Raw genomic sequence first — 22,929 nt, 5'->3', positions numbered from 1 at the left:
TTGTAAATGGATTAAATCAAACATCTGATGATGCCTTGGCTCTTCCTGTAGTCTGCATAGTAAGAAATGTGCTGACCATGAAGACTATGAGAAATGAGATTCATTTCAGTTATTGCTCAATGTAAATAAATCATCATTCAGACGCCAACCAAACTGCCTGGGGCATTTTGTTTAGCCAGTCAGTGGCTAAAAATCTGATTATTTCAGGACACTGTGAAGAGCAAGTCCTTGGAGTTTAAGTCTCAGATGCTGAGAAATGTGGAATTCATCTAAGCCATTGCAGAGTAGGTTATATCCAACTCCAATGCTCCCATCTCTCTTGGAAGAAAAAACTCAACAAGAATCTGAATATAATCTGGCTTAGTATTGGCTATCATCTGATGATCCAAACAGATATGAAATGTGCTCAGTAGCCACATCATCAGTGTCTATGATGTACCAGATTCCTAAATTGGAGACAGAATAATCACAGTTTTCTGGGAGGAAATAAAAGAAGAAAAGGAAAAATAAACAATACAGACAGAACACTAATAATACTGCATGACATTTAACTATAAACTAAGTGCATTTTAACTTATCTATCACCTCTTCACATGACTATTACATTACTTCCTTGTTCCCTTGTAGTGACATTTAATTATTCCAAGGCATGGATATATACATATTCACAATTATATACAATGCAGGTATTATTTCAATGAAAATCCTGACTTCCTTCAATTCAGAAATCATACTTCAAGTTATGCCATGGCTCTTTCCAGACCTGGCAGCTATGATGGCTTTTGTCAGTCTGCTTACAGCTGTCTCACCCATGGGAGCCTGGAGCATACAAACATGAAGTGGATGGGCAAACTAGGTCAGCCCAGAGGCAGAGCCCAGTGAAGAAAGAGCCAATTAGCATTTCCAACACTGGACTGTCACACTGTCAGAGCTAAACAATGTATAAGAGTAGTAAGTTTAAGAAAACCCACCAGAAATTTTATCCAGCCTGTTCTCTAACCCCGTTGAGACAAGGGCGTTCAAAGAACAACACTGTATGTTGCACACTGAGGGTGGAACTACCTGTGGCCATGTTGAGAGCATGGTAGGAGCTTTGAATCTAATGTTAGAAAGGGGGCATTGACATGTAGATGGAGGTGAATGTGTAAAGAAGGGCTGGCGGAATGGCTCAAGTGGTAAAACGCCTGCCTAGCAAGTGTGAGGCCTTGAGTTCAAATGCCAGTGCTGCCAAAAACAAAAAACAAAAGAAAATGTGATAGATAAACACAGTGGAGTATCATTCTGCCTTAAGGAAGAATGAAATCATGTCATTTGCAGGAAAATGAATGGAACTGGACATCACCATGTTAAGTCAAACAAGCCGGACTCTGACGGACAAGAGTCTCATGTTTTCTCTCATATGCGGATCTAAAAAAAAAAGCACACACATATGAAATACGAATGGACTGAGAAAGGGACTGGTAGGACAAAGGAGAGGGGATAAAGTGTGAGAAATGGAGAAGCAAATGCAATCAAAGTAAGTTCACTCCTGTATGAAAGTGTTATAATAAAACCTTCTATTTTGTGCAATTAATATACACTAATAAAAAAGTGAAAAAATGTGAGTGGTGGCCAGTTGCTTGACTTTAGCCAAGTTACTATTCATTTCTGAGCCTCGGTTTCCTCACCCTTAATTTGTGCTAAGTAGTCATCCTCACCTCGTATTTCCTGGATGAATCAGAGTAGGATAAGGAGTTAAGGCATGATTTACACTCTCTGAACAGGTGTTCTTGCTGTTAGGAACCTTTCTCTGTGGAAACTATAAGCCAGCACATCATTCGCTCCTCACAGATCTGAGTGGGAAGATGTTTCGAAAAACTGATACCACTGATGCCTTGTGTTTTTAGGTGTTAACAACAAAAGTATAGTTGGTGAATGCCCTGGCTTTTCAAAATTCTCTTCAAATCTACTTACACTAAAAATGAGTCAAAATAAGCCAAGTGCTATAATGTGAACTGTTGTTGAGGACATTTGGAAAACCTCTGGAGGAGGGAACCAGATCACCTTAGGATGTTTTCTGTGTGCTCGGGCCTCTCTACCACTTGAGCTCATGCCCCGAATCCTTCTGATTCTTTAGTGTTTTTCCTCATAGAGTTTCAAGTTTTTGCCCAGGCTGACCTCAAACTACAATCTTCCTGTCTCTACCTACACAGTCATTAGGATTATAGGTTTGTGCCACTGCACCCAGCCCTAGGACCAAATTTTTAATTGTGTAGTATTTCTACATCATTTGTTTGTCTCATTGGCTAATAAAAATTAGTAACCAGGAAAGGAGAGGGTGAAAAGTTGTAAGAAAGGGATATTGGGAACAGATGCCTATAGAAAGAAAAGAGGAAATGGTCTTGGCCCAGTGTATTTTTTTTTAATTCTCCTAAAATACCACATCATTTTTAAATATCTCACTGTATCATTCTGCTTCACAAACATCAGTCAACCAGCGACCCACACAACTTACATGCAAACGAGCATGAACACACATTCACATCCCCAAACTGGAGATGTACTGACAGGATGCTTAGGAACAAGATACTGATTGACTGTAATTTGTTATTTTCCAGTTCCTAAAAACATTTTAACTCTTTTGTATGCATAGGGCTCTAAACTGGAAATTCCAAGACAAACCCAGTGCAGAAGCATCTGTAATTGGCACTATATATATTAATCCATAAATTATTCACATAAGTATAAAAATCTCAAAGCATTTGGTCCTGTGGACCTCATTTAAAAGGAGCTCTAAAATAGCAGTAATCATTCTTAAGGATAACAGAAAATAGTTTATGATCCAAAATTTAACAGAATAATGCCACATCATCAAAAGAGATATATATGCATACATGTATATATATGTGTGTGTATATTTATATTTATATACATAAATGCTTTTATTTATATATTTATATAAATAATATATATATTCATATACACAAATTTTTATATACATATATATATATCACTATTTTTTACCTACCAACACATCTATGTTACTGGTACAGAGCAAGAACACTAAACAATTTACCATAGCTACAGAGACTACCTGAGAATCTCACAGAAACACCACTCCCATGTGGTCATCACTACATGGCAGAATGCAGTGGGGCCAAACACTAGATTTGATTTTAGGAACACCAGAAGAGCAATCTGCACCTCACTCATCACCAATCTTCCCCCCAAAATACTTGCTTTCCACTCACCCCACACACACACAGGTTCTTGAAATTAAGGGAGGTGATTTTCAATTAATTCAACATGATAAGGTATTTAAAACATACACAGAAACTGTCTATTCATAGAAACTCATAACACACTATATGGCATGAAGCTCTGGTTCTGATTTAGGAATCAAAAATAATAGCTAGATAGATGAGAGAGAGAGAGAAAGAGAGAGAGAGATTGATTTAGATAAGGACTACCAAAAATAAACATTCCTATTTTATAATTTTCTTATCCTTGCTCCAAAATATAGCAGAGATTAAACTAGTAAAACTAGTATAAAATACCAATGACAGAAGCTTTGGTGGACTTTACTTTGATGTACCTTCACTTTCACTTGTACTAGTTACTCTGAAGGAACAAAACAATAAATTTGTTATTTTAGGTTTTTGAGATGTTTTCATATGAGCATATCTTGATTCGATTTATAAATCACATAAAGTAGTGACTACCTAATCTAATGTTCAAAAATCATTCTTATTTTAGATCCATATTTGTAAGTTCATTCATTATACAAATATTTATATGTTCATATAGTTATACAATGATATTTTTTGTTGGCTCATGTGAAAGTACTTGCTAGTATGTATTCTTTAAAAATTATTACATTGGGGAAACTTGTAGTCAAATGCTTTTTCCAATCCCATGTTGTTAATGAAACTGTTAATTTTGATCATTACAGTCATCACTAATGCAATGGATTAAGGTGATATATTCCACCTCTACAATCAAAATAATTCCGTGTCTGTGTCAAGTTGATGCTTGAGATCTAGATTACTTGGATTTTTCTCAGTAGTCAAGAGATCCAGGTTGATCATAGAAAAGTATACTTACAAATTAATTTAATATGATTTCCTCCATCTTCCCGCACCTGAAGAATGAGGGTAAATAAGAGGAGAAGGCGCACAAGAGCTTAGAAAGTCAGCAGGACACTGCCTCCTGGGCCATAATTCACACTGTTAGCCACTGGTGATAAGCATCAGGGGAATTGATCCATTCTCCTTCAATCTGAAAAAGTTCAGTTTGGACTTTGCAAGCACATTTCTCAATAAGGAATTTAATTCAGAACAAAAGGAAAGATTAGTTTTCTTTGAAATGTGTTTATAATGTCAATAAGTTAACACAAGAGGAAAAAAGCAACACTTTATAGCTTGCAAACACTGTCAGTTCCACAAAGCATTTATTGATCTTTGTATCAGGTGGAAACAATAAATCTCTCTTCTCTAACATCCACACTGGAAACTCCCTCATATTGTCTGAAGCTTCAAATGGAATTAGAATCTTCTGTAGCTAAGATTTACTTGTTTCCTCAGTCTGTCTTCCATTACAGCTCAAACTCATCATTAGCACTCTCTACAATAAATGACTTTTGAGGCAAATTCTTTTAAGAAGCAAAAGACATTTTCATTACTTGTGATACATTTTAAAAAGACACCATGGAGAACAATATGCCTACTCCAGATTTCTATTCAACAGTATTGTTTTAAGTCAGGATCCAATGACAGGGTCACTTTTTTTCTGACCTACATAATCAACAGTAGATAGATATCTTAGACTGGTATTTCAAATATGCTGTTAAAATAAAGTAAGCTTTTTATGTACATACTATGTCAAAAACAAAATCTATAAGAATTTCTGTATCTTTTTTTCTGGAAAATAAACAAACAAGCTCTTTTAGCTAAAAAAGATAAATATTTGATAAAACAGTCAAAAATCAAGCCACATCTGTAATTCCAGCATTTTGGAGACCATAGCAAAAAGGACTTGGGACATGGCTCAGATTAATATAGAGTGCTTGCCTAGCAAGCTCAAGGTCCTGAGTTCAAACCCCAATACCACCACAAAAAGAAAATAAAACATATATTTTACATTTATATATTCCTTGTCTACATTGTTATTTTTTGTCATTGTTGGTTTTATTTTGAAGTACATTTGTACTTATCATGGTATTTGGTCCTTACAACATTTGTGTGGTATTCTTAAAATAAATTTATTTACATTCACTATAAACTTATTCATTTAGTAATTAACCAACCACAATGCAGCATTAGACATGGAATTTGGCACTGTACAAAGTAGACTGAAAACCTTACTTAACAAGAAGCTAAAACTATTTGTATGTACCTGGTTTGGCCTTATTTTACCTTTCATACCACTTCCTAACTACATGTTTATTCAATGTAAAAACAAAATAAATCCTAGTCCCTTAGCTCCTAAAACCTCAAGAGTTCCTTCCATTAGTGACCCTCCCACCAGTATCAAAAAAGCATCAAAAAGACCTGTAAAAGTCAACAAAGTCATATCAGATATGGAAAGCATTAGTTGTGTTTGTATTTACCTTTAAAACTAAAAGGGAGCAAGCTAACATAAACACAAACCTAAAAATAGTTCCTTTCACATGGTGTTCAATTTATAAATCCCTACCTTTAGAAAAATCAGAGAAAATCTGGAGCCTAAAACCACTGATGAAACAATCAAAAAGTTGTTAAAATAATGATTATACAAATGAAGGAAATGTACACTTCACCATTTGAGTATAAAATTACTGAAGTATGAATTAGTGACACTTCAGGCCTGACTTGACATCCTACAGTCAGTGTAGCTCCCATCATTAAAATATACCTAGAGAACTGCAAAGAAGCATGGCATTTGAAATTCGATAGATATACAAAACTACTGCCCAGCAAATGAGTTACACTGAGCAAATCAAGGTAAGATTTTAATAAACTAGACATCAATGAACCCAAAATCTGACTTTCACACTCTACTCCTCCTTTGCTGTACTGCATTTCTCTGGTGTAAAGAGAAGTACCCTCATTAGCAAAGAAGTTAGAGAATGCCTCTAGAATATAACTACCCTTTCTCAGATCCTATCAATCTCCCCATTATCCAGGTTTCGAATTCTCTATTACCTTCTAACAGATACGTCTCTGCCTCTTTAATAAATTTATTTAATCTCACAGGCCCTGCTATCTCTCTCTACTTTCATTGCCAATGCCTTGGATCAGAAATATATGCCATGATAACCTTTGTTTATTCATCATCTAGTCCCTCCTTAAACATCATTTAACAGTTTCTATCCCAGAGGCAGGATTGACGTTGCTTTTGTAAGGCCACTAGGTAACTCACTCATAGCCAATTTGAAAATATCACCTTTAACTCTTCTTAATTATTTTATAAGTATTATCCACTACCTCACCTGCACCCTTCTGCTCCCCATCCATCTCCCACCCTACAAATACACAAAAAAGCATTCTGACATCTATATTCTGCTAGGATCTTTGTGTTTGATTTTGGTTTCTGTACATTGATTTGTACATTGCTCACCAATTCTCTGTTGTTATTTTGCTCTCTCTATTTCACTCAGAGAGCTTGTCAATTTTTAAGGAATTAGCTATCTCCTTCAAAGACATTATCTCCAACCACAAGCTCAGTTACCAGCTCTGAATCCCTTGCTTCCATTTTCTGCCTATTAAACTGACTGAAAGACTGTGTTCTGGGGCTGGTGATTCAGTAACACCAAACTCTGAAACAGCTTCCAGCCCATAGCTAACCATTTGCACTGAAATTCAAAACTCCAAATCCAAGGTTATCCTTGTATTTCTTCCACATCCCACCTTCCTAGTGCTGAACTTTGCACTTGTATTATTGCCATCACCATTCTCAAGCTCACTGTCACAGGTTGGTTTCCTCAAGAAGCAGACTTTGAGAAGGAGATTAGCATGAAGGAAATTTATTAAGGATGCTCTTGCATCAACACCCATGAAAGAGCAGAATTGGGCAGAGTGAGAAGTCGGACTGTAATGCAGTCTTGTTGGAACCCTCAGTTGACCCCACATGGAGTTCTGACATTGTTGAATTAAGGCAAAGAGGCCAAGGCTTCTTATCATACACTGATTAGTGCCAGAAATGAAGCATGACCTCGAGCCAAGAAGCTTCTTCAACCCAAGCAGTATGTATGGAACTAACAGTTGAGGTTTCACTCTCAGCGCATTCCTAGCATCTAGGGAGTAAGGCCTTCATCCATACAGGGGGCACCTAGGCAGTGTGTCACAATGTCCACCTTGTTCCTTGAGGCTTAAAATATATAATATAGTATGAAGAATATGGGGTTTGGAGTTAGACCAAGATTCTCACTTTATCTCCATCCATAAAGTGCAATCACAGGCAGGTTATTCAGCTTTTCTGAATCTAAATTTTTATAATTTTGAAAAACCAATGGTGAATATGGTGAAAACACATAACAAATGCTAAGCAGTTGCCTACCGTGTGCTAATTCTCCTTCTCCCTCCCCATAAGGTATTTTTAGCTATTTTCTTTCTTTTCCAAGTCCTGAGACTCCTCTGAAAACGACACTTTAATAAAGATACACTGACATCTTAGCTCTATCTAGGTCCATCTGAGGGGCTTCAGTGACTACAGTGAGCAACCTAGATAAGGTCCCTGACCTAGTGGAACTTAAGTGACAATAAGGGAGCACATATAGTATGTTAGCAAACAGTAAGTGCAAAGATAACTTCTGATAGTGGGTGCTATGATGCGCACAGCAAATACATGATATGAAAGAGAATGGTTGGTGGATGAAGGCCATAGTCTGATGAGCTGACACTGATCTGAAATCATGTGGAGAACTGAGCAAGGGGTGTGGGTGGTAAGCATTTCTGATATGGGGAGTAGGACAAGAGTCACGAGGGAAGAAGATGCTTGCTTGGTATATTCAAAGGTCTTATCATAGAACCATGAGAATTAGAGAATCGTAAGTCAGACACCCAGGCTCTTGATGTCTTGATTGGCAAGGCATCACCCCTGCGTGACTGTTTTGAGAATTTAATGAAATAAAATGTATACATCACTGAGCACAGTAATACTTACATGCTAAGTACTCAAAAATTGAAACTATTACACTATCACGGTCATCATTACAGAGTCAACCGATTTTTTACATATAGGCTATTCCTTTTCAAATACATCTACTACGTCATATCTGAAAGGATAAGTGGCAGAGATAGAGGAATAAGAAATAGCTGAGGAGATTATTATTTAGCAATTTAAATGTGGTATACATTTTCAAATATAAAATGACCATATGAAATGTGTGTCTGGGCTGACCCACTTGATACATTTGTTGAAAGAACATTGAGTTTACACTTGATGAATCAGTAAGTGTTCATATATAAATAAATGTCTGAATTAATAAATGTGAAAGGTAAGTGAATGAATAAATAAACAAGAAAATACCAAAAATCACATTTGTTTTTAAGATTTCTGGGAGGAAAAATCATTTATATGCATAGTAGACTGACAGAAAAACCCTGAAATGTCACACACCCACCAAGGTTGAAAGTATTTCCCATAAAAAGCACAAGAGTGCTAAACAAGAACTATAAAAGACAGCAGCATCCAGATACTTTGAGAAAGATCGTGGGCAGAAGTAACTGAAGGTTTCAGGACATGTGATTACCAATGTGCAGATACGTAAGATAATTGATAAGTCAAGAGAAGGCACCAAAATCTATTGATCATTTACTCTAAATACTATGGTTGGCTTTATTATACTTTTATCTTCAGAATTCTATAGGTTAAGTAGTACCCTCATTCTATAGAAAAGAAACAGCCTCAAAGAGACTAATTTATACAAATATACACCAGATACCAACAGCAAGGAGTTTGCCTGACTCCAGATCTGTGGTACTTTTCCCACAATGCCATGAGTGAAGGAATCTGGATGAATGCTTTGGTCCCCAAGAAAGCAGTGAAACAGAACAATGAGGTCATTAATGATAGTAAACTCATTATCTTCAACTCATTGTTCACATTTTATTGCATATCTACCATTGAGTGAGAGATTAGTATTATTATCTATGATTTAGAAATGAGAAATAGAGACAGCAAAGTTCCTTCCCCAAAGTTAAATTAGAACAAAAATCAGAATGCAGCATTTATTGAGTTCTAGGATCAGCCTCTTGCCCATCGAACACAAACAGGATTAAGGAAAATTTTCAAGAAAAACAAGACAAGCACAAGTAACCAAAATAAACAGAACTCTAAAAGTAAAAAAAAACAAACAAAAAAGCTTTTTTGTTAAATCACTCATCACATCTCTCCTTTTGCCCGTGAGACTCCTTGGCGGAATATGAGACATTGAGCATGCATATTAACTCTTTCAAACCACAAGGACCATTCAGGTCCTCGGTGCTTCTTTGTAGAGGAAAGTTGCCATTATCAAGCATTTGGTCATCTGAAACTTTCCACTTACAGGATATCTCACATCTACAGCAGAATGATAAGACTCACAAGGATGACAAAAGACACTGAAACACACAGGAGAAATTTTGGGATTATCAAAGACCGGTTGACACATTGAAAAGCATTTAACCAAGTGTATTTTACTGAATTTCACTAATACTGCATATGAGATAGCTCACTTAGAACGTTTGATTCACCAGAAATAATTTATACCTTATTACATAAAAAAAATACTCTGTACTCTCCAAAAAACTATGGAATGTTTTGAAAGCCACCCATTACTCTAAATCCCATAGGCACTCCTATTCTTTTATAATTACTATTATTATTTTCCTTTATTGTTGTGCTGAGTGAGGATACACTGTGGCATTTTAAAAGGTTCTTAAAATGTATCAAATATTTCATTCCTGGACTCACCCCTCCACTGCTCTCCTTTATCCCCCCATTCATAGAATAGTTTCAAAAGGTATCATTTTTGCATTTACATACATGTGTACACATTTTTGTGCCCTATTCATCCTCTTACCTCCCTCAGACTGGAACCAATCTCCTTCCTCCCCTCCCCCAGCAGAATCTGTTCAGTCCTCCTGTTCTCCAATTTTGTAAAAGAAAAAGGGAGAAGGAAAAAAAATGACATTTTTGCTTGCTTGAGATACAGGTAGCTACACAGGGAGTTTTCTTGTGATATTTCCATGTATACATGTATTATGACCCCAAATGGCTTATCACCTCTAATTTTCTTCACTCTACCTTAGGCCCTTTCTTATGGTAGTTTCAGCCAGTTCAAGATTTCTATATTCATTCTTGTATAAATAGTATAGGAACTATATTCAACTTCTTAGTTTCCTTCTTTTACCCTACCCCTCCCATGCCTGACCTCCCTGTTGTGTGATCAGTGTTTCATAATATTGCTGCATTTATATTAGGTTTATATTCCACATATAAGAGAGAAAATACAGCTTTTGGCCTTCTGAGCCTAACTTCACTTAAGATGACGTTATCCAGTTCCATCCATTTACCTGAGAATAACAAAATTCCTTTCTTCTTTTTGGCTGAGTAAAAGTCCATTGCATATAAATACATTTTCTTAATCCATTGTCGGTAGTAGAGCATCTTGGCTATTTCCATAGCTTAGCTATTGTGAGCAGCACTGCAATAAACTTGGGTGTGCAGGTGTCGCAACCTGACTCACATTCCTTCGGGTATATCCCTCGCAGTGGTATTGCTGGATCATATGGCAGATCTATTTTTGATTTTCTGAGGAGCCTCCATACTGTTTTCCATAGTGGTTGTACTAACTATATTCTCACCAGCAGTGTATAAGGATTCCTTTTTTTCTTTCATCCTTGTCAACATTTGGTGGTGGTGGTGTTCTCGATGGTATCTATTCTAAGAGGACTGAGGTGGAATCTTAATGTGGTTTTCATTTGCATTTCCTATACAGCCAGGACTTCATCCTTTGAAAAGGTTCTTTTCAGTTCATTTGCCTATTTCTTAATTGGGTCATTGATTTTTGGGGGGAGTTTAATTTTTTGAGCTCCCTGTGTATTCTGGTTATCAGTCCCTTGACTAATGTAGACTTTCTCCCATTCTGTGAGTAGTCTCTTCAATTTAGAAACCATTTCTTTTGTGGTACAGGATTTTCATTTCATGTAGTCCTGTTTGTCAATCCTTTCTCTTATTTGCTAAGCCAATTGAGTTCTACTAAAGAAGTCATTGCCTATGCCTATTGCTTCCAGTGTGTTCCCTGCTCTTTCCTACACTAGCTTCAAGGTTTCAGATATGATATTAAGGTCCTTAATCCATTTTGAGTTGACACTTGTACAGTGTGACGAACATGGATCTAGTTTCAATTTTCTGCAGGCAGATGCCCGGTTTTCTCAGGAAAGGCTCACCTATTCCTAAGAATTGATGCACTGAGTCTGACCAGGGAAACACTGGAAACCATAAATAATTCATTGAATGACGTAGCTGAATAGCCTTGTATTTTTTAAGGATTAGTTCTAACTTAGAAAGCAAGATATAAATAATAATGAATCAGTCAGTTAGTTTCAAAGACTAATTAATTACCAGTTTACCTGATCCAAACAAGAAGGCTAAAAATGCCTTCAAATTATTATAGTCTTCCCCATTCAACATTCAGTACTTCCCAACTCACCTTCAACTCCTGTGGACTGCTCCCAAACATCTCAAACGTTTAATATATGACTAATACTTTCACTGCTTTATACCTCTCCAAGTCATAGTCATCCTCTCAGTTTTGACTATAAACTTGTTATCTGAATTGGGCCCTCAAAAAATACTCATCATACTTTGATCTGCTCCTGGCCAGTTTTGTTTTTTTTTTTTCTTCTCATTCCTTAAATCAGTAACTTCTAACTTCACCACTTTTCCCAAAAATTCGGCATCTCTCCAGTGCCATTATAATGTACATTAATGATTACTGCAGGGTAGATCTAAGAATGACCTGTTCTGTGGAGTTTTGTTTAATACCATGTTTGATAACACTGGATTTCTCACATACTGAAATAATGAACAAAATACATGGTAGAGGCAGGCCATCTCTATGACCTCCAGAGGTACACATCTCTCTAAGAGATAATATGTAAGTGGCAACCATATGCTCCTCCAGATAATTGCTGTGTCCACAGGCATTTTAAGATAATCGTACTAAGTGAAGTTAGAGGCAACCTGCATAAAATCTGGAGATTATGGTGAAGTTCCAAAAGAACACCAAGTATGTAAATATTTTTGAAGTTCTTAAAGGACTTTAGAAAATAATATTATCAGTAGATTTACTTTTATTTATGTCTGGGAAATAAACAGAACAATTTAAAAAATAACAATAAACTAAAAGATGGCAATATCAAAACATTGGCGCCTACAAAGCAGTACCAGAAGCACCAGAACTTACCCAAGGATCTATTCAATCATTTATTCATTGTTCTTACAAACATTCATTGAATGTATGTATAATTTAGACCCTCTGCTAGGCACGGACATACATAGATAAATAAAATATGATTTCTTACCTTAAGGAGCCAGACTATGGCAAAATCACAGTACAGTACAGTAAGTTCTACAGAAGAGATATGAGCAATAACTTAGTATTCTATAAGGGAAAAAATGCAGTGACAGAAAACAGATGTGTGTGTGTGTGTGTGTGTGTGTGTGTGTGTGTGTGTGTGTGTAAATAGTCAAAAACACCACTCTCTCCTAATATAAAGCTGGAGGATACATGCATGAAGAAGCATAGGTATAAAACAACAAGGAATAGTCTTGTTTCAGAGCATTTTGATATTTTGTTACTGGCCCGGGGAAACACAAAACAAGTACAATGCAGTGAGTGGAAAAGAAGTAAAAGGAATGGGCTTTGAGGAGTTGTAAATAAGGTAACCTCTGCATCAAGACTTCCATGCAGAGGTCCTCCTTTAATGTTTATGCACTGTCTACAAATGCAAATTTTTCAAATATTGGATCATCATTTATTTGGAAAGCTCAACTAGACCTCCTCCAACATTGAAAAACTAATTATCTAAGGTTGTAGAGGTTAACAATGTACTACTTTTGTAACATTTTGGTAGGGCTTGGGGGCTGGCCCTACACATGATATCTTAACCTCCTACTGTTTCTTTGTTTTCTGGGGAAAAACAATCTGACATTCAGATTCATTTCTTTATACCCTCATCTTTTTAAATTTTTCATTGGCATGAAAACAAATCATTCCTTCAAATAAACCAATAGATGGAGCATTTGAGAAATGTATCAACCTCTTTTCCCCATAATCACTTTTGTGAATATCTGGTCCTTTTTTTGGAGGAAAGAAACCACAAGACACTTACAGCAATGACATGAACATAAACAGAGGGGAGGTAACAAAACATCCTCGGAAAAAATGGGAGGCAAAAAGTTAAAGCTACAAATGGTGAAACTTCAAATACTTTCTACCACACAACAAGCAAGATTATTGGGACCACAAAGGATACAGATACAGGAAGTAGTGATAATGGCACCACATCACTACCTTTATCTCTGACTTGTTATGACAGTAGCTTCCAACAATATACTTATCACAGAAGAGCCACTTCCCGGATCCTTCTTGGTCTACAGTGCTCAATGAGCTTAGATTACTCACCTTGGAGGCATGGGGTTGAGCCGCCTCTGAACACAACTTCTATTTGTCTAGCAATCACCTGGAGTTTTGTTCAAAATGTAGCATCCAGGACCCTCTCTGCTACTATCAAACCAGAATGTGTCCCAGGAATGTGTAGTCGGCCAATATTCTTCAACCATGTTTTATGGTCATTGAAGTTTGATACCCACTAACTTAAATGAAGACCTGCTAAACAGTAAACTTCAAAGAAGTCCTAATAGCGATTCCTCACTATTCTATTTACAAGAATATTCACTCTTCCTCAATTCTGCACAACAGCCCCAACAAATCTCCAGTCTTTAGCAGTATTTCCAGCACCCCTACTTTCTAAATCACTCTAAGCCTAGAATTTTCAATTTTATGAGGTGCTCCGAACTTACAGTATATCATTCTAGATCTTTAGATCCTTCTCTGAAGTGATATTTGAGGACTGAGATGATGTCATTTCTATCTTCCAGCAGTGCGTTTTTGACAACAGTAGGTCACTTATTGACAAATATTTCTCTCTCATTTGACAAAGAATTTTGTAGAAAATGTAAGCAACCCAGACAGGAAGAGTTATTATATTTACCCAACTTCTCAAAACATAAACGGGCCAGCATCTAGAAGGGAGGTGCTAGTACATATGCCCTTCTCCAATACAACTTCATTCTGATGCTTTGTTTTAAATAGCTGCAGTAGGCAAAATTCAAACAGGTTTGCATACTTGACTATGTCTCTCACAGGCTGGAGGCAAAAGCTACATATTTTGTCTGATAGAACCAAGTATGCCATGAAAAATATCACAGACAAAAGAAATATGAACATAGTTGGACAGTTAAACTAGAGCATCCATTTCTTTATTCTGAGCATTTTATGGAACATGCATTAGTACCAGGTTCTGTGTGAAGCATCACATGACTATAGGACTACGGAAGACACAGTCTACTTAAATTGACGTTTAGAAGGTTGTTAAATTACTGGTTCGCACATCAAATAGGAACATGCAAAGAAAACCCAATCCATAGATAGCCCTTGGCAAATATTCTCCCTGGTCATGCCACTTAAATTTTCCTTTCTTCCTAGATGGGTGTAAAACCCCAAAGGGGAAAAATCATACCTTCCTCATAACTCATGATGAACAACATATATATCTAGACATAATGCACTTATATTGCTGTTATGTTCAATCAGATATATAGTATTTCTTATTTTCAGCATTATAGGAAACAGGCAACAAAATAATAGAAACAGTGAACAAAAAGAGCAATGATGATAGAGAGAGAAAAAAAATACATAACAGCACTCAAAAACTCCTCTCATGAATCTAGGATGCCTTCTAGTACATGAATTATACATTAAAATAAAGAAAGCATCACCTCTACCTACAAACTAATTATCATGGGTGCCATTCTCATTGCCAAAACTTATCTTAAAAATGAAGCCTTAAAACTGAGCTGGTCACCAAAGAATAGAGTACTATAGACACACACAGAACATGCATGCCAACAGAGCTGGGTACTTATACCCCTTTGAATACATGTACAGATTAGTGTGAAAGCAATGGAGGAGGAAGACTTAAAATTCTCAGATAACAAAATAAGAAGTTTCTTTCACCTATTTTTTTTCCAATTTAAAACTAATTTGGCAGGGTGCTGGTAATCCTAGCTACTTAGGAGGCAGAGATTAGGAGGATCACAGTTTGAAGCCAGCCCTGGCAAACAGTTCATGAGACCCTATCTCAAAAAAAACCTTCACAAAAATAGGGCTGGTGGAGTGGCTCAAGGTGAAGGCCCTGAGTTCAAGCCCCAGTACTGCAAAAAAAAAAAAAAGAAGAAAAAAAAAACTAATTTGTTGTGAAATGCTGACATTCTAACAACTAAACATAATTGTCCTAATTTCATAATTCATAATTTAACTACCATATAGCAGTCAATAGTTTGGTGGAAATCTTGGAATCCACAATGATTGTATATTCCTGTATATACATGTAAGTCACAGCCAGACAGCCATGAAGGAACTCCCGTTTTAATTTTTCTAATGGATTGGCTGGCAATGCCAACAAAGTTAATAGCTTCTTATCTGTTTGTTTTTTTTAAGGGACTTATCTGCTAACCTATTCTATGAACCTTTCCAAAAAAGGAAAAAAAAATTAGATCTTTTGGAAGCCTTCAAAATTGGTTGAAATTAATGGATCTCATCCTAAACTGTGATTTATTGAGTTCAGGGAGTTTTACAAAGAATATAGCTGCTTTTTACTACAAATCTACAAGGTAGTTATTATTTCTAGTGCACAAAGGAAGAAACTAAAGCTGGGAGGAGGCTGGAGGTGGCTTTCCCAGTGTCTTACACTTAGTAAGTAGCTCAGCAGGGGATTATTCAAACCCAAGTTCCACAAACTCCAAACCTTGTTCTCACAGCTCCACCATGTTGCTTCTCAGAGATAAGACACAGAGACGCCAGGAATAGCCATTAAATTCTGATGCAGACAATGCCATCTAACAAGTGGGAAACATTTAAATATTGAAATACATTTTAGCTAATTTTATAATTGTAATGAATTTGTTTCTCAGAACTTTTTTGGTCAAACTGAGGCCCAAATTGAAAAAGTTACCAAATTAAAAAAAAAAAAAATTGTGTATTTTTCATCATTTATGTGCTAGTTACACTCACACTTCCTGAAGATGTTTTTAGGGGTTTACAGATGTCAGAGAGCTAATTTCATTTAATATCAGGAGAGGAAAAATATGTACCTTTCATGTTCTTTCACTTTTTCCTAGGCTTTTATTAATATAAATTTCTTTCCCAAAATGATGAAATAATTTTTTGTCACTTGAATCCCAACTTCCCTTCATTCTTCCTCCCTCATTATCTTGGTTAATTCCCTGTGTTGGTCAATAGTTTTGCTCTCCTTATTTGGCATCTTTCTACCTAGTTTTCTTTCTTCCTGCCATTCTGCTCTCCATACCTTCTGAGGTCTTCAAAGTAAGGACAAGCAGGAGCTCTCTGACAGGAAACCTAGGGAAACCTTGCGCTTAAGGCTATCTCCACTGACAGGTGTTGACATTAGCAAAGCCAAAATTGATGTCAAAGTGTAAGGCCACTGAGCAACTCTCATTTATAAAAATAAAATCCAAATAAACGAGTTACTAGATTCACTCTTGATGTGAAGTCTCCAGCTGTTTCTCCATATGTGTTCCCAAGGATTAAATTATTTCAAAATAAATAACATGATAAGTGATTTATACGTCTTCGGTCAGGACTTTAGGGTTATTTTTATTACTATGGCTGTACTCCAGTGATTCACAGTGAACAAAACCACCCAATGTGGATGATAAATAAAACTTCCCCTAGACATCTGTCTCCAAGACAATGGGAGTTTATTATGTGGTCCCTCAACATAGTTTCCTTAAAATAAAGACTAAATTAAAGAGGCTCCACGAGGCAAAACACTGAGTATGTTTTATTCAGCACTTGTATTGCTAAGGCTCTTCACAATGCTTGCCACACAGTAGGTCGATTTTTTTCAAATAATTAGGTGAATTAAATGATACTTGCATGATCCCTACTTAAGAAAGTAATCTGCTTTTTCTCAAATGTTTTAAAACTGTAACATATGCCCTATTTTTCTTCCAAATGCCATTATGACAATCTATCCAAAGTCTTTGGAGAACTTCAGAAAAAGGAGGGATCCTAAGTATTACACTTTACAAATGAGCAGGATCCCAGAGAGTTAAAGCAATGTGCCCAGAAATACATAAATATTCAACCGTTCAAGGCAAAATTAGAATCAGATCTCCTGAATTCTTGATGTTTTTCAATTGCAGTAGCTCAATTTACTTACATTACTTAAATAATATAAAGTACTATAATTTTATATCCAACATCAATGCACCTAAAATGACTTAAAATATCAAAAACCTGGGTTTGAATATTCCATAGCTCAAACAATTAGTTTAATGACTTGGCAATGTGCTAGCAGTTATTAAATTAAATTCATTTCTATTTTTCTGCTTGCAAATCATTCTGAATACAGAGCAAATTCTAACTGATGGACACATTCCATGATAGGACCACTGAGTAAACAGGAGCTCCAAGAGGAAGTACAGTTTCTCTACAGTATATTGTGATGGAATCAAGAAAGGTCATAACATTCAAAACAACTAGAAATTCTCATTTTAAAATGCCCTGATAATAGTTATTCTAGGTAGTTTTTTTTTTTTTAATAGTTGTTCAGTTCTAAAGAGGAAGAATAGACAGGGCATATTCTAGCTTCCAAGAGCTTTAGGGATATTGAGAGTCCTGGCAATGTAGGAGAAAGAATCCAGTGGAACTTTCTGAAGCAGTGTCCTCTTTGCCAAATAAAAGAAAATGGGCAGGTAACATACATACATAAATGACAGGCTTGAAATATAACCTGTTTTCTTCATGTCACTAGGTCTACTGGTAATAAAGTTAGCCAAGGAGAATTTTTGTAGACATGCCTTGTGAGGATAAAAAATGCTTTACACTATATTCACGTGTACGTTCTCAGCATCCACTTGACAAATTTATTTCAAAATAGAAAAGAATGCAGCACAGGAAGTATACAGAACTGCCACCTTGTTTGATCACCACAATAATTTCAAATTTCTTATTGTGAGACCCACCATCTAGGTACATGCTTTTCATGTCAGAGTCACTCAAATTTGACTTATAAAGATAACCATCAGGGATTATTAACTCCCCCTTTTTCTGACAGCAAATTCTTGAGTCTTTGGTTTATTTTATCTCCTCCTCACGTAAATTGTTGAAAATAGTGTATGTTAAATCAGTATTTCCAAAGATACTACTAGTACTTTTTGGAAATTTGAAAAGCTGATTTTTAGACAAAAAGAAAAGTTCAGGATTTTAAATACAATTCCCTTCCTCAAAACTAATCATTATCTTTACTAACACTGCTGTGATAAACATGAATGTGTGGCACCAAAGAATTAGCAGGCTGTGTAAATATTGCTTTAGGTACTGACACAAACTTCAGATGCACTCACCCAATTCCTCTTACAGAGGATCATATTTAACAATCTGAGCACTAAATAGTCTGTGAGATTATGCTACCTGGGAAATGTTTGCAGGGAGAGTAGCAAACAGCAGCCAAACCATTCTGAGATCTCCTTCTAGGTTGTAGATGGAAAAAGCGACAGAAAGGTTTATTAAAGGGTAAAATAAATGAGAAGGGGGAAATGACAGAAGAGTCACTTCACTGCTAAAAGAAAAGGTTGTTCATTAATCCATGTGCCACCTGGATACTTGTAGGATCCTGTGTACCCTGTCCCTCAGGATCTCACTCCTTCTCAGGTCCTTCTACCATCATTTACAAGAATACTTACTTTCAAAAGGGAGACTTAAAAGTAGTGGAACAAAGGCTGGAGGTGTGGTTCAACTGAGAGAGTGCTTGCCTAGCAAACACAAAGCCCTGAGTTCAAATCCCAGTGCCAAAAAAATAGTGTAGTCAAACGAGATCAATGCTTAGATTCACTGTGAAAAGTTTGAAGAAGTTAAAGCCCCAGGTGTCCATAGGGGGGGGAAAGTGTTGTCAGGCATTGAAGTCCTTGCTTCCAAGGTCTAAGTGAGGCTAAAATGAATCTCCTTCCCCAATTCTGTCTGCAGTACAGCAGGTTCCTTCACAAGACCGCTCAAGACAAAGAAAGACTGAATCAGAGGTCAGGCATTCCTGGAAACGGTAAACGTCAAGGGCAGAGGAAATGCCTGCGCAGGATGAGGCAGGAGTGCTCTGAGAGGGTGCCCAGAGCCAGTGGAAGTCTTGGGTGCGGATAGAACTGCTGATAACGACATCCCGAGCTTAGCACACGTTTGCAGAAGTGTAGGAAGGCATTAACTCATCCAAAAGATAACTACAAAGGGCCCAATATACGGCATGGAGAAAACAAATCAAGACGATGCAGAAAGTATTGCAGAATCCAGGGCAGGGAGAGGGAAGAATGAGAGGAGGAGAAGGTGCAAAAAGAACCAGAAAGGTTTAGAAAACCAGACACGCAGAGAGGAAAGTTGGGCCAACAAATGCCTTGTAAGTAAGAGGGGCAAAGGCTGTGGGATGCAAAGAACAGAAGAACTTACAGGTTCCTTTATCAGAAGAAAACTCAGAAAAGTATCTGACAGAGTGCCTTATGGACTTGAGGAAAGGGATGCAAAAGAGATGAAGATAGCTTGTGGAATGCGAAGATGTCTCAGAAGGTCACTCTAGGATCAAGAGAGTGTGGGAAATGAGAGGAAGGGCTTCTCGGAAGGGTTAGGGACTCCTCTGGGAAGCCAGAGAACACAAATGAAAGACATCAAATTCAACTGCAGAACACAGTGCCTGGGAAAGTTTGGGGGAAAGAAAACAGGTGGAGTGAAGGAGCAGTGGGGCCATGCGTCCGGGGGAGGGGGTGGTGATGAAACAGGGTCCCGGACTGGAAGTGGACTGACAGGCCCTTGCATCAGGAGCCCCCTTTCCCATGTTCTAATCCCCCTTCCACCCGCACCCAGGGCCGGCCTCTAGGAGCCCTATAGGGGCCGGGCCGGGTGAGGCCGGGCCGCCCCCCAGCGGTCGGGCTCTGTGCGCGCGCCCCGGGTCGCCCGGCTCCAACTTTCCCGACCCTTGTGTCCCCTCTCCCACACTGCCGGTCCCTGTCCCCTGCTCACCGAGGGCGCCGTCAGGCGGCTGATGCTCTCGCCCAGCGAGTCCAGGTTGACCCGCCGGCGGCGTTGCGCCCTCCTGGCTCCGGCCGCGGCGGCGGCGGCGGCGGCGGCGGCGGCGGCAGCCGAGGTGGCCGAGGCCGGGGCAGCAGCGGCAGCGGTGGCCGCGCTGGGCTCGGGCGGCCCGGGCGGGCTCCGGTTGCCATTCCAGCAGAGCCTGGACAGGGGGCACTCCCCCTCCTCCTCGGGGCTGGTCTCCAGATAGTCGGAGCCCAGGGAGCTGAAGGACTCGGATGAGATCTTCCTCCGAGACATGCTGCCGTGCCGGCGGTGCTGCTGCAGCTGCCGAGGCGGCGGCGGCGGGGACGCGGTGGCGGTGGCGGGACCAGCGATCGGCGGCGGCGTTAGGCGCGTCGGGGCCGCGGGGCGCTGCGGTCGCGCTCGGCCAGGCTGGAGTCTCCCGGGCCGCGAAGCCCCGCCGGCCAGCTGCTCATGGCGGGAACTTCCACGGCCGCACCTTGGGGCCCGGGCTCGGCGGCCGCGCCGGGCTGGGCTGGGGGCCGCCGCCGCCTATGCTGCTGCTTCGCGCGGCGCCGCCTTCAGCGCCCGCCCCGGCGCATCGCCGTGCGCCGTGCGCCGCGCTCGCGGGTCGCCTCCGAGGGTGGCCGCGGGGGGCGCGGCGCGGCGCAGAGGCTGCAGCCCTTGCGGCCGGTCGGGAGGCAGCGGCTGGGGCCGCCTGCGCGCGGCTCTCGCCCCTTCGCCTCTCTCCGCCCGCGCCGCTCCTCCCGCCTCTGACTTGCTGGCCGCCTCCCTCCTCCTTCCTTTATCAGCCCCCCCTCCCCGTGCTCTCCCTCCGCCGGTATCACGTGTCGCCATCGTACTCGTTGGGAGTCTCTGCCTCGCCTGTCGCCACGTTCCAGGAGCAACGAGGACACTTCGTTGCTGTCCTCTGCGCGCCCTCCCCGCTGCCACTGTCCCCTGCTATGCGGAGGAGCGCACCATGGCTTTGATAGGACCAAAGGTCCCCAACCCTAAATGTCCTATCCTTCGGCCGGGGGAGAGGCAGCTGGGCAGCAAACGGACCCAGCGGGTGCTGAAGGAGAGAGAGGGGTGCGGGGGTAGAAATAGGGGGTCGCCCTTTGGAACCCCCTCGGGGAAGCCTGACAGCGCGAAGTAGGGGGTTAGGGTCCGTGTTTGTCTTTGCCCCGCCTCCCTCCGACTTTATTGAGGAAGTTCGAGGGCGAAAAGAAAAGGCCGAGAGGTCCAGCCGGAATATTCCAAAATGCAAGGAGAGCGGCAACATGTGAGCGCCCATCCTGCCGCAGCAGCTCGTGGGGACCCGGCTTCCCTGCCTTGGGCGAGGCCGCGTGGGCGCGGAGCGAGTCCAGAACCGGAGGTGACAAGGACGGCATCTGCTCGGGAGGCGACAGCCCTGTTGCTTTGCCTCAGTCCCGGCTGGGGCGCGCGGCGCTCCGGCCCCAGCTGGCTCCGCACTCGTGCTGGACAGCTCCGCTTGCCACCTGCAGTCGCGATTGCCGGCGTGGTGGACCTGATGAGAACAGCCTTGTAGACTGCTCCCTAGGACCTAGCCCCAAAGGGACCGTGAAAGGATCCCATGTCCCTCACCCTTTGGGCTCTTTGCGCCAAATATACTATCTGTTTGCACTTGACTGCAAATGCTGCCCGCAAAGCTAAAGGGAGTGGGAAGAAAGGCGTTTCAAACCCCAAGATTGGACACAGCTCCAGCCCATCTCTCGCCAGGAGTTTCCAGCGGAGCGGTTTCATTCCAAAGCTCGCCTTATTGGAAACAGCTCCAATGCCTGGCCCAACTGCCCTTGCGTTAGCTCCAGAAAAACCTTGGACTTTTTCGGACTTCAGGGTAAGGGATGGGAAGAGGCCGGGAGACAGCAGGAGCACCAAAGAGGAGTCCCAGGCTGAGCTTGCCCCCGCCCCTGCGAAGGAAAGAAAAGGTCAAGGGCTCTGCCTTTAGCTCCCCCAAGGAACCAAAGCCAGCATGTTTTCAAAACACTGACCAGGTGTAGGAAGATGGGTTTGTGTGGACTGTGTTTATTCAAAAGCAAAAACACAAAACTATTGCTGTACCCCATCGCAATTTGCTTTTGACTCTAAAACTCGTCAATTGTTAATATGGCCCCAAATATAAATATCATATGAGGATTCCTTTTATACTTTGGAAAAATCCGTTCAAACTGATTTAGAGACACACTTTATTGTCAGATCCTCAATGGGCATTAAGGACGTGAAATGATAGTGCACTCATTCCCGTGTTCCCTTTAATGTAGAGTGGGATGGGCTAAAGGAGTTTCTAACTGCATACCTTCTCATCTTACCCTAGGGAAAGTCAGGCTTCAGTTTTTAAATTATTATTATTATTTAGATTATGTGGTTTATCCGTGATTGACTTCCCCATTGCTTCAATTTATCCGTATGCATGTGCTTACGGCAAAAATTGTATACAACTACATCTCTTGTCATAAACAAGAGCCCTCAGTTCTGCTTTAAAAAAAGTTTCTCTGGCTTTTTTTCTGAATTACAATGGATGATACCTTTGAAAATTATGTTCTTCCACCTTTGGGTAATTGCTGTTCAGTATCAATCATACA

General features: G+C 39.9%; 1 protein-coding gene across 1 annotated transcript in view; it reads right to left on the bottom strand.

Moving 5' to 3' along the window:
- Gucy1a2 (guanylate cyclase 1 soluble subunit alpha 2) overlaps positions 1-20,844 on the bottom strand; it is a 278,955-nt gene extending 258,111 nt beyond the window's left edge. Inside the window, exon 1 of the mRNA XM_074066806.1 lies at positions 20,312-20,844. Within this exon, the coding sequence (XP_073922907.1) occupies positions 20,312-20,620 (309 nt within the window). The 5' untranslated portion in view covers positions 20,621-20,844. The remainder of the gene's footprint in view (positions 1-20,311) is intronic.
- Positions 20,845-22,929: the final 2,085 nt, after the last annotated feature.

Source organism: Castor canadensis, chromosome 2, assembly GCF_047511655.1.
Source record: "Castor canadensis chromosome 2, mCasCan1.hap1v2, whole genome shotgun sequence".
Taxonomy (NCBI): Eukaryota; Metazoa; Chordata; class Mammalia; order Rodentia; family Castoridae; genus Castor; species Castor canadensis.
This window is presented reverse-complemented; position numbering and strand designations above follow the sequence as displayed.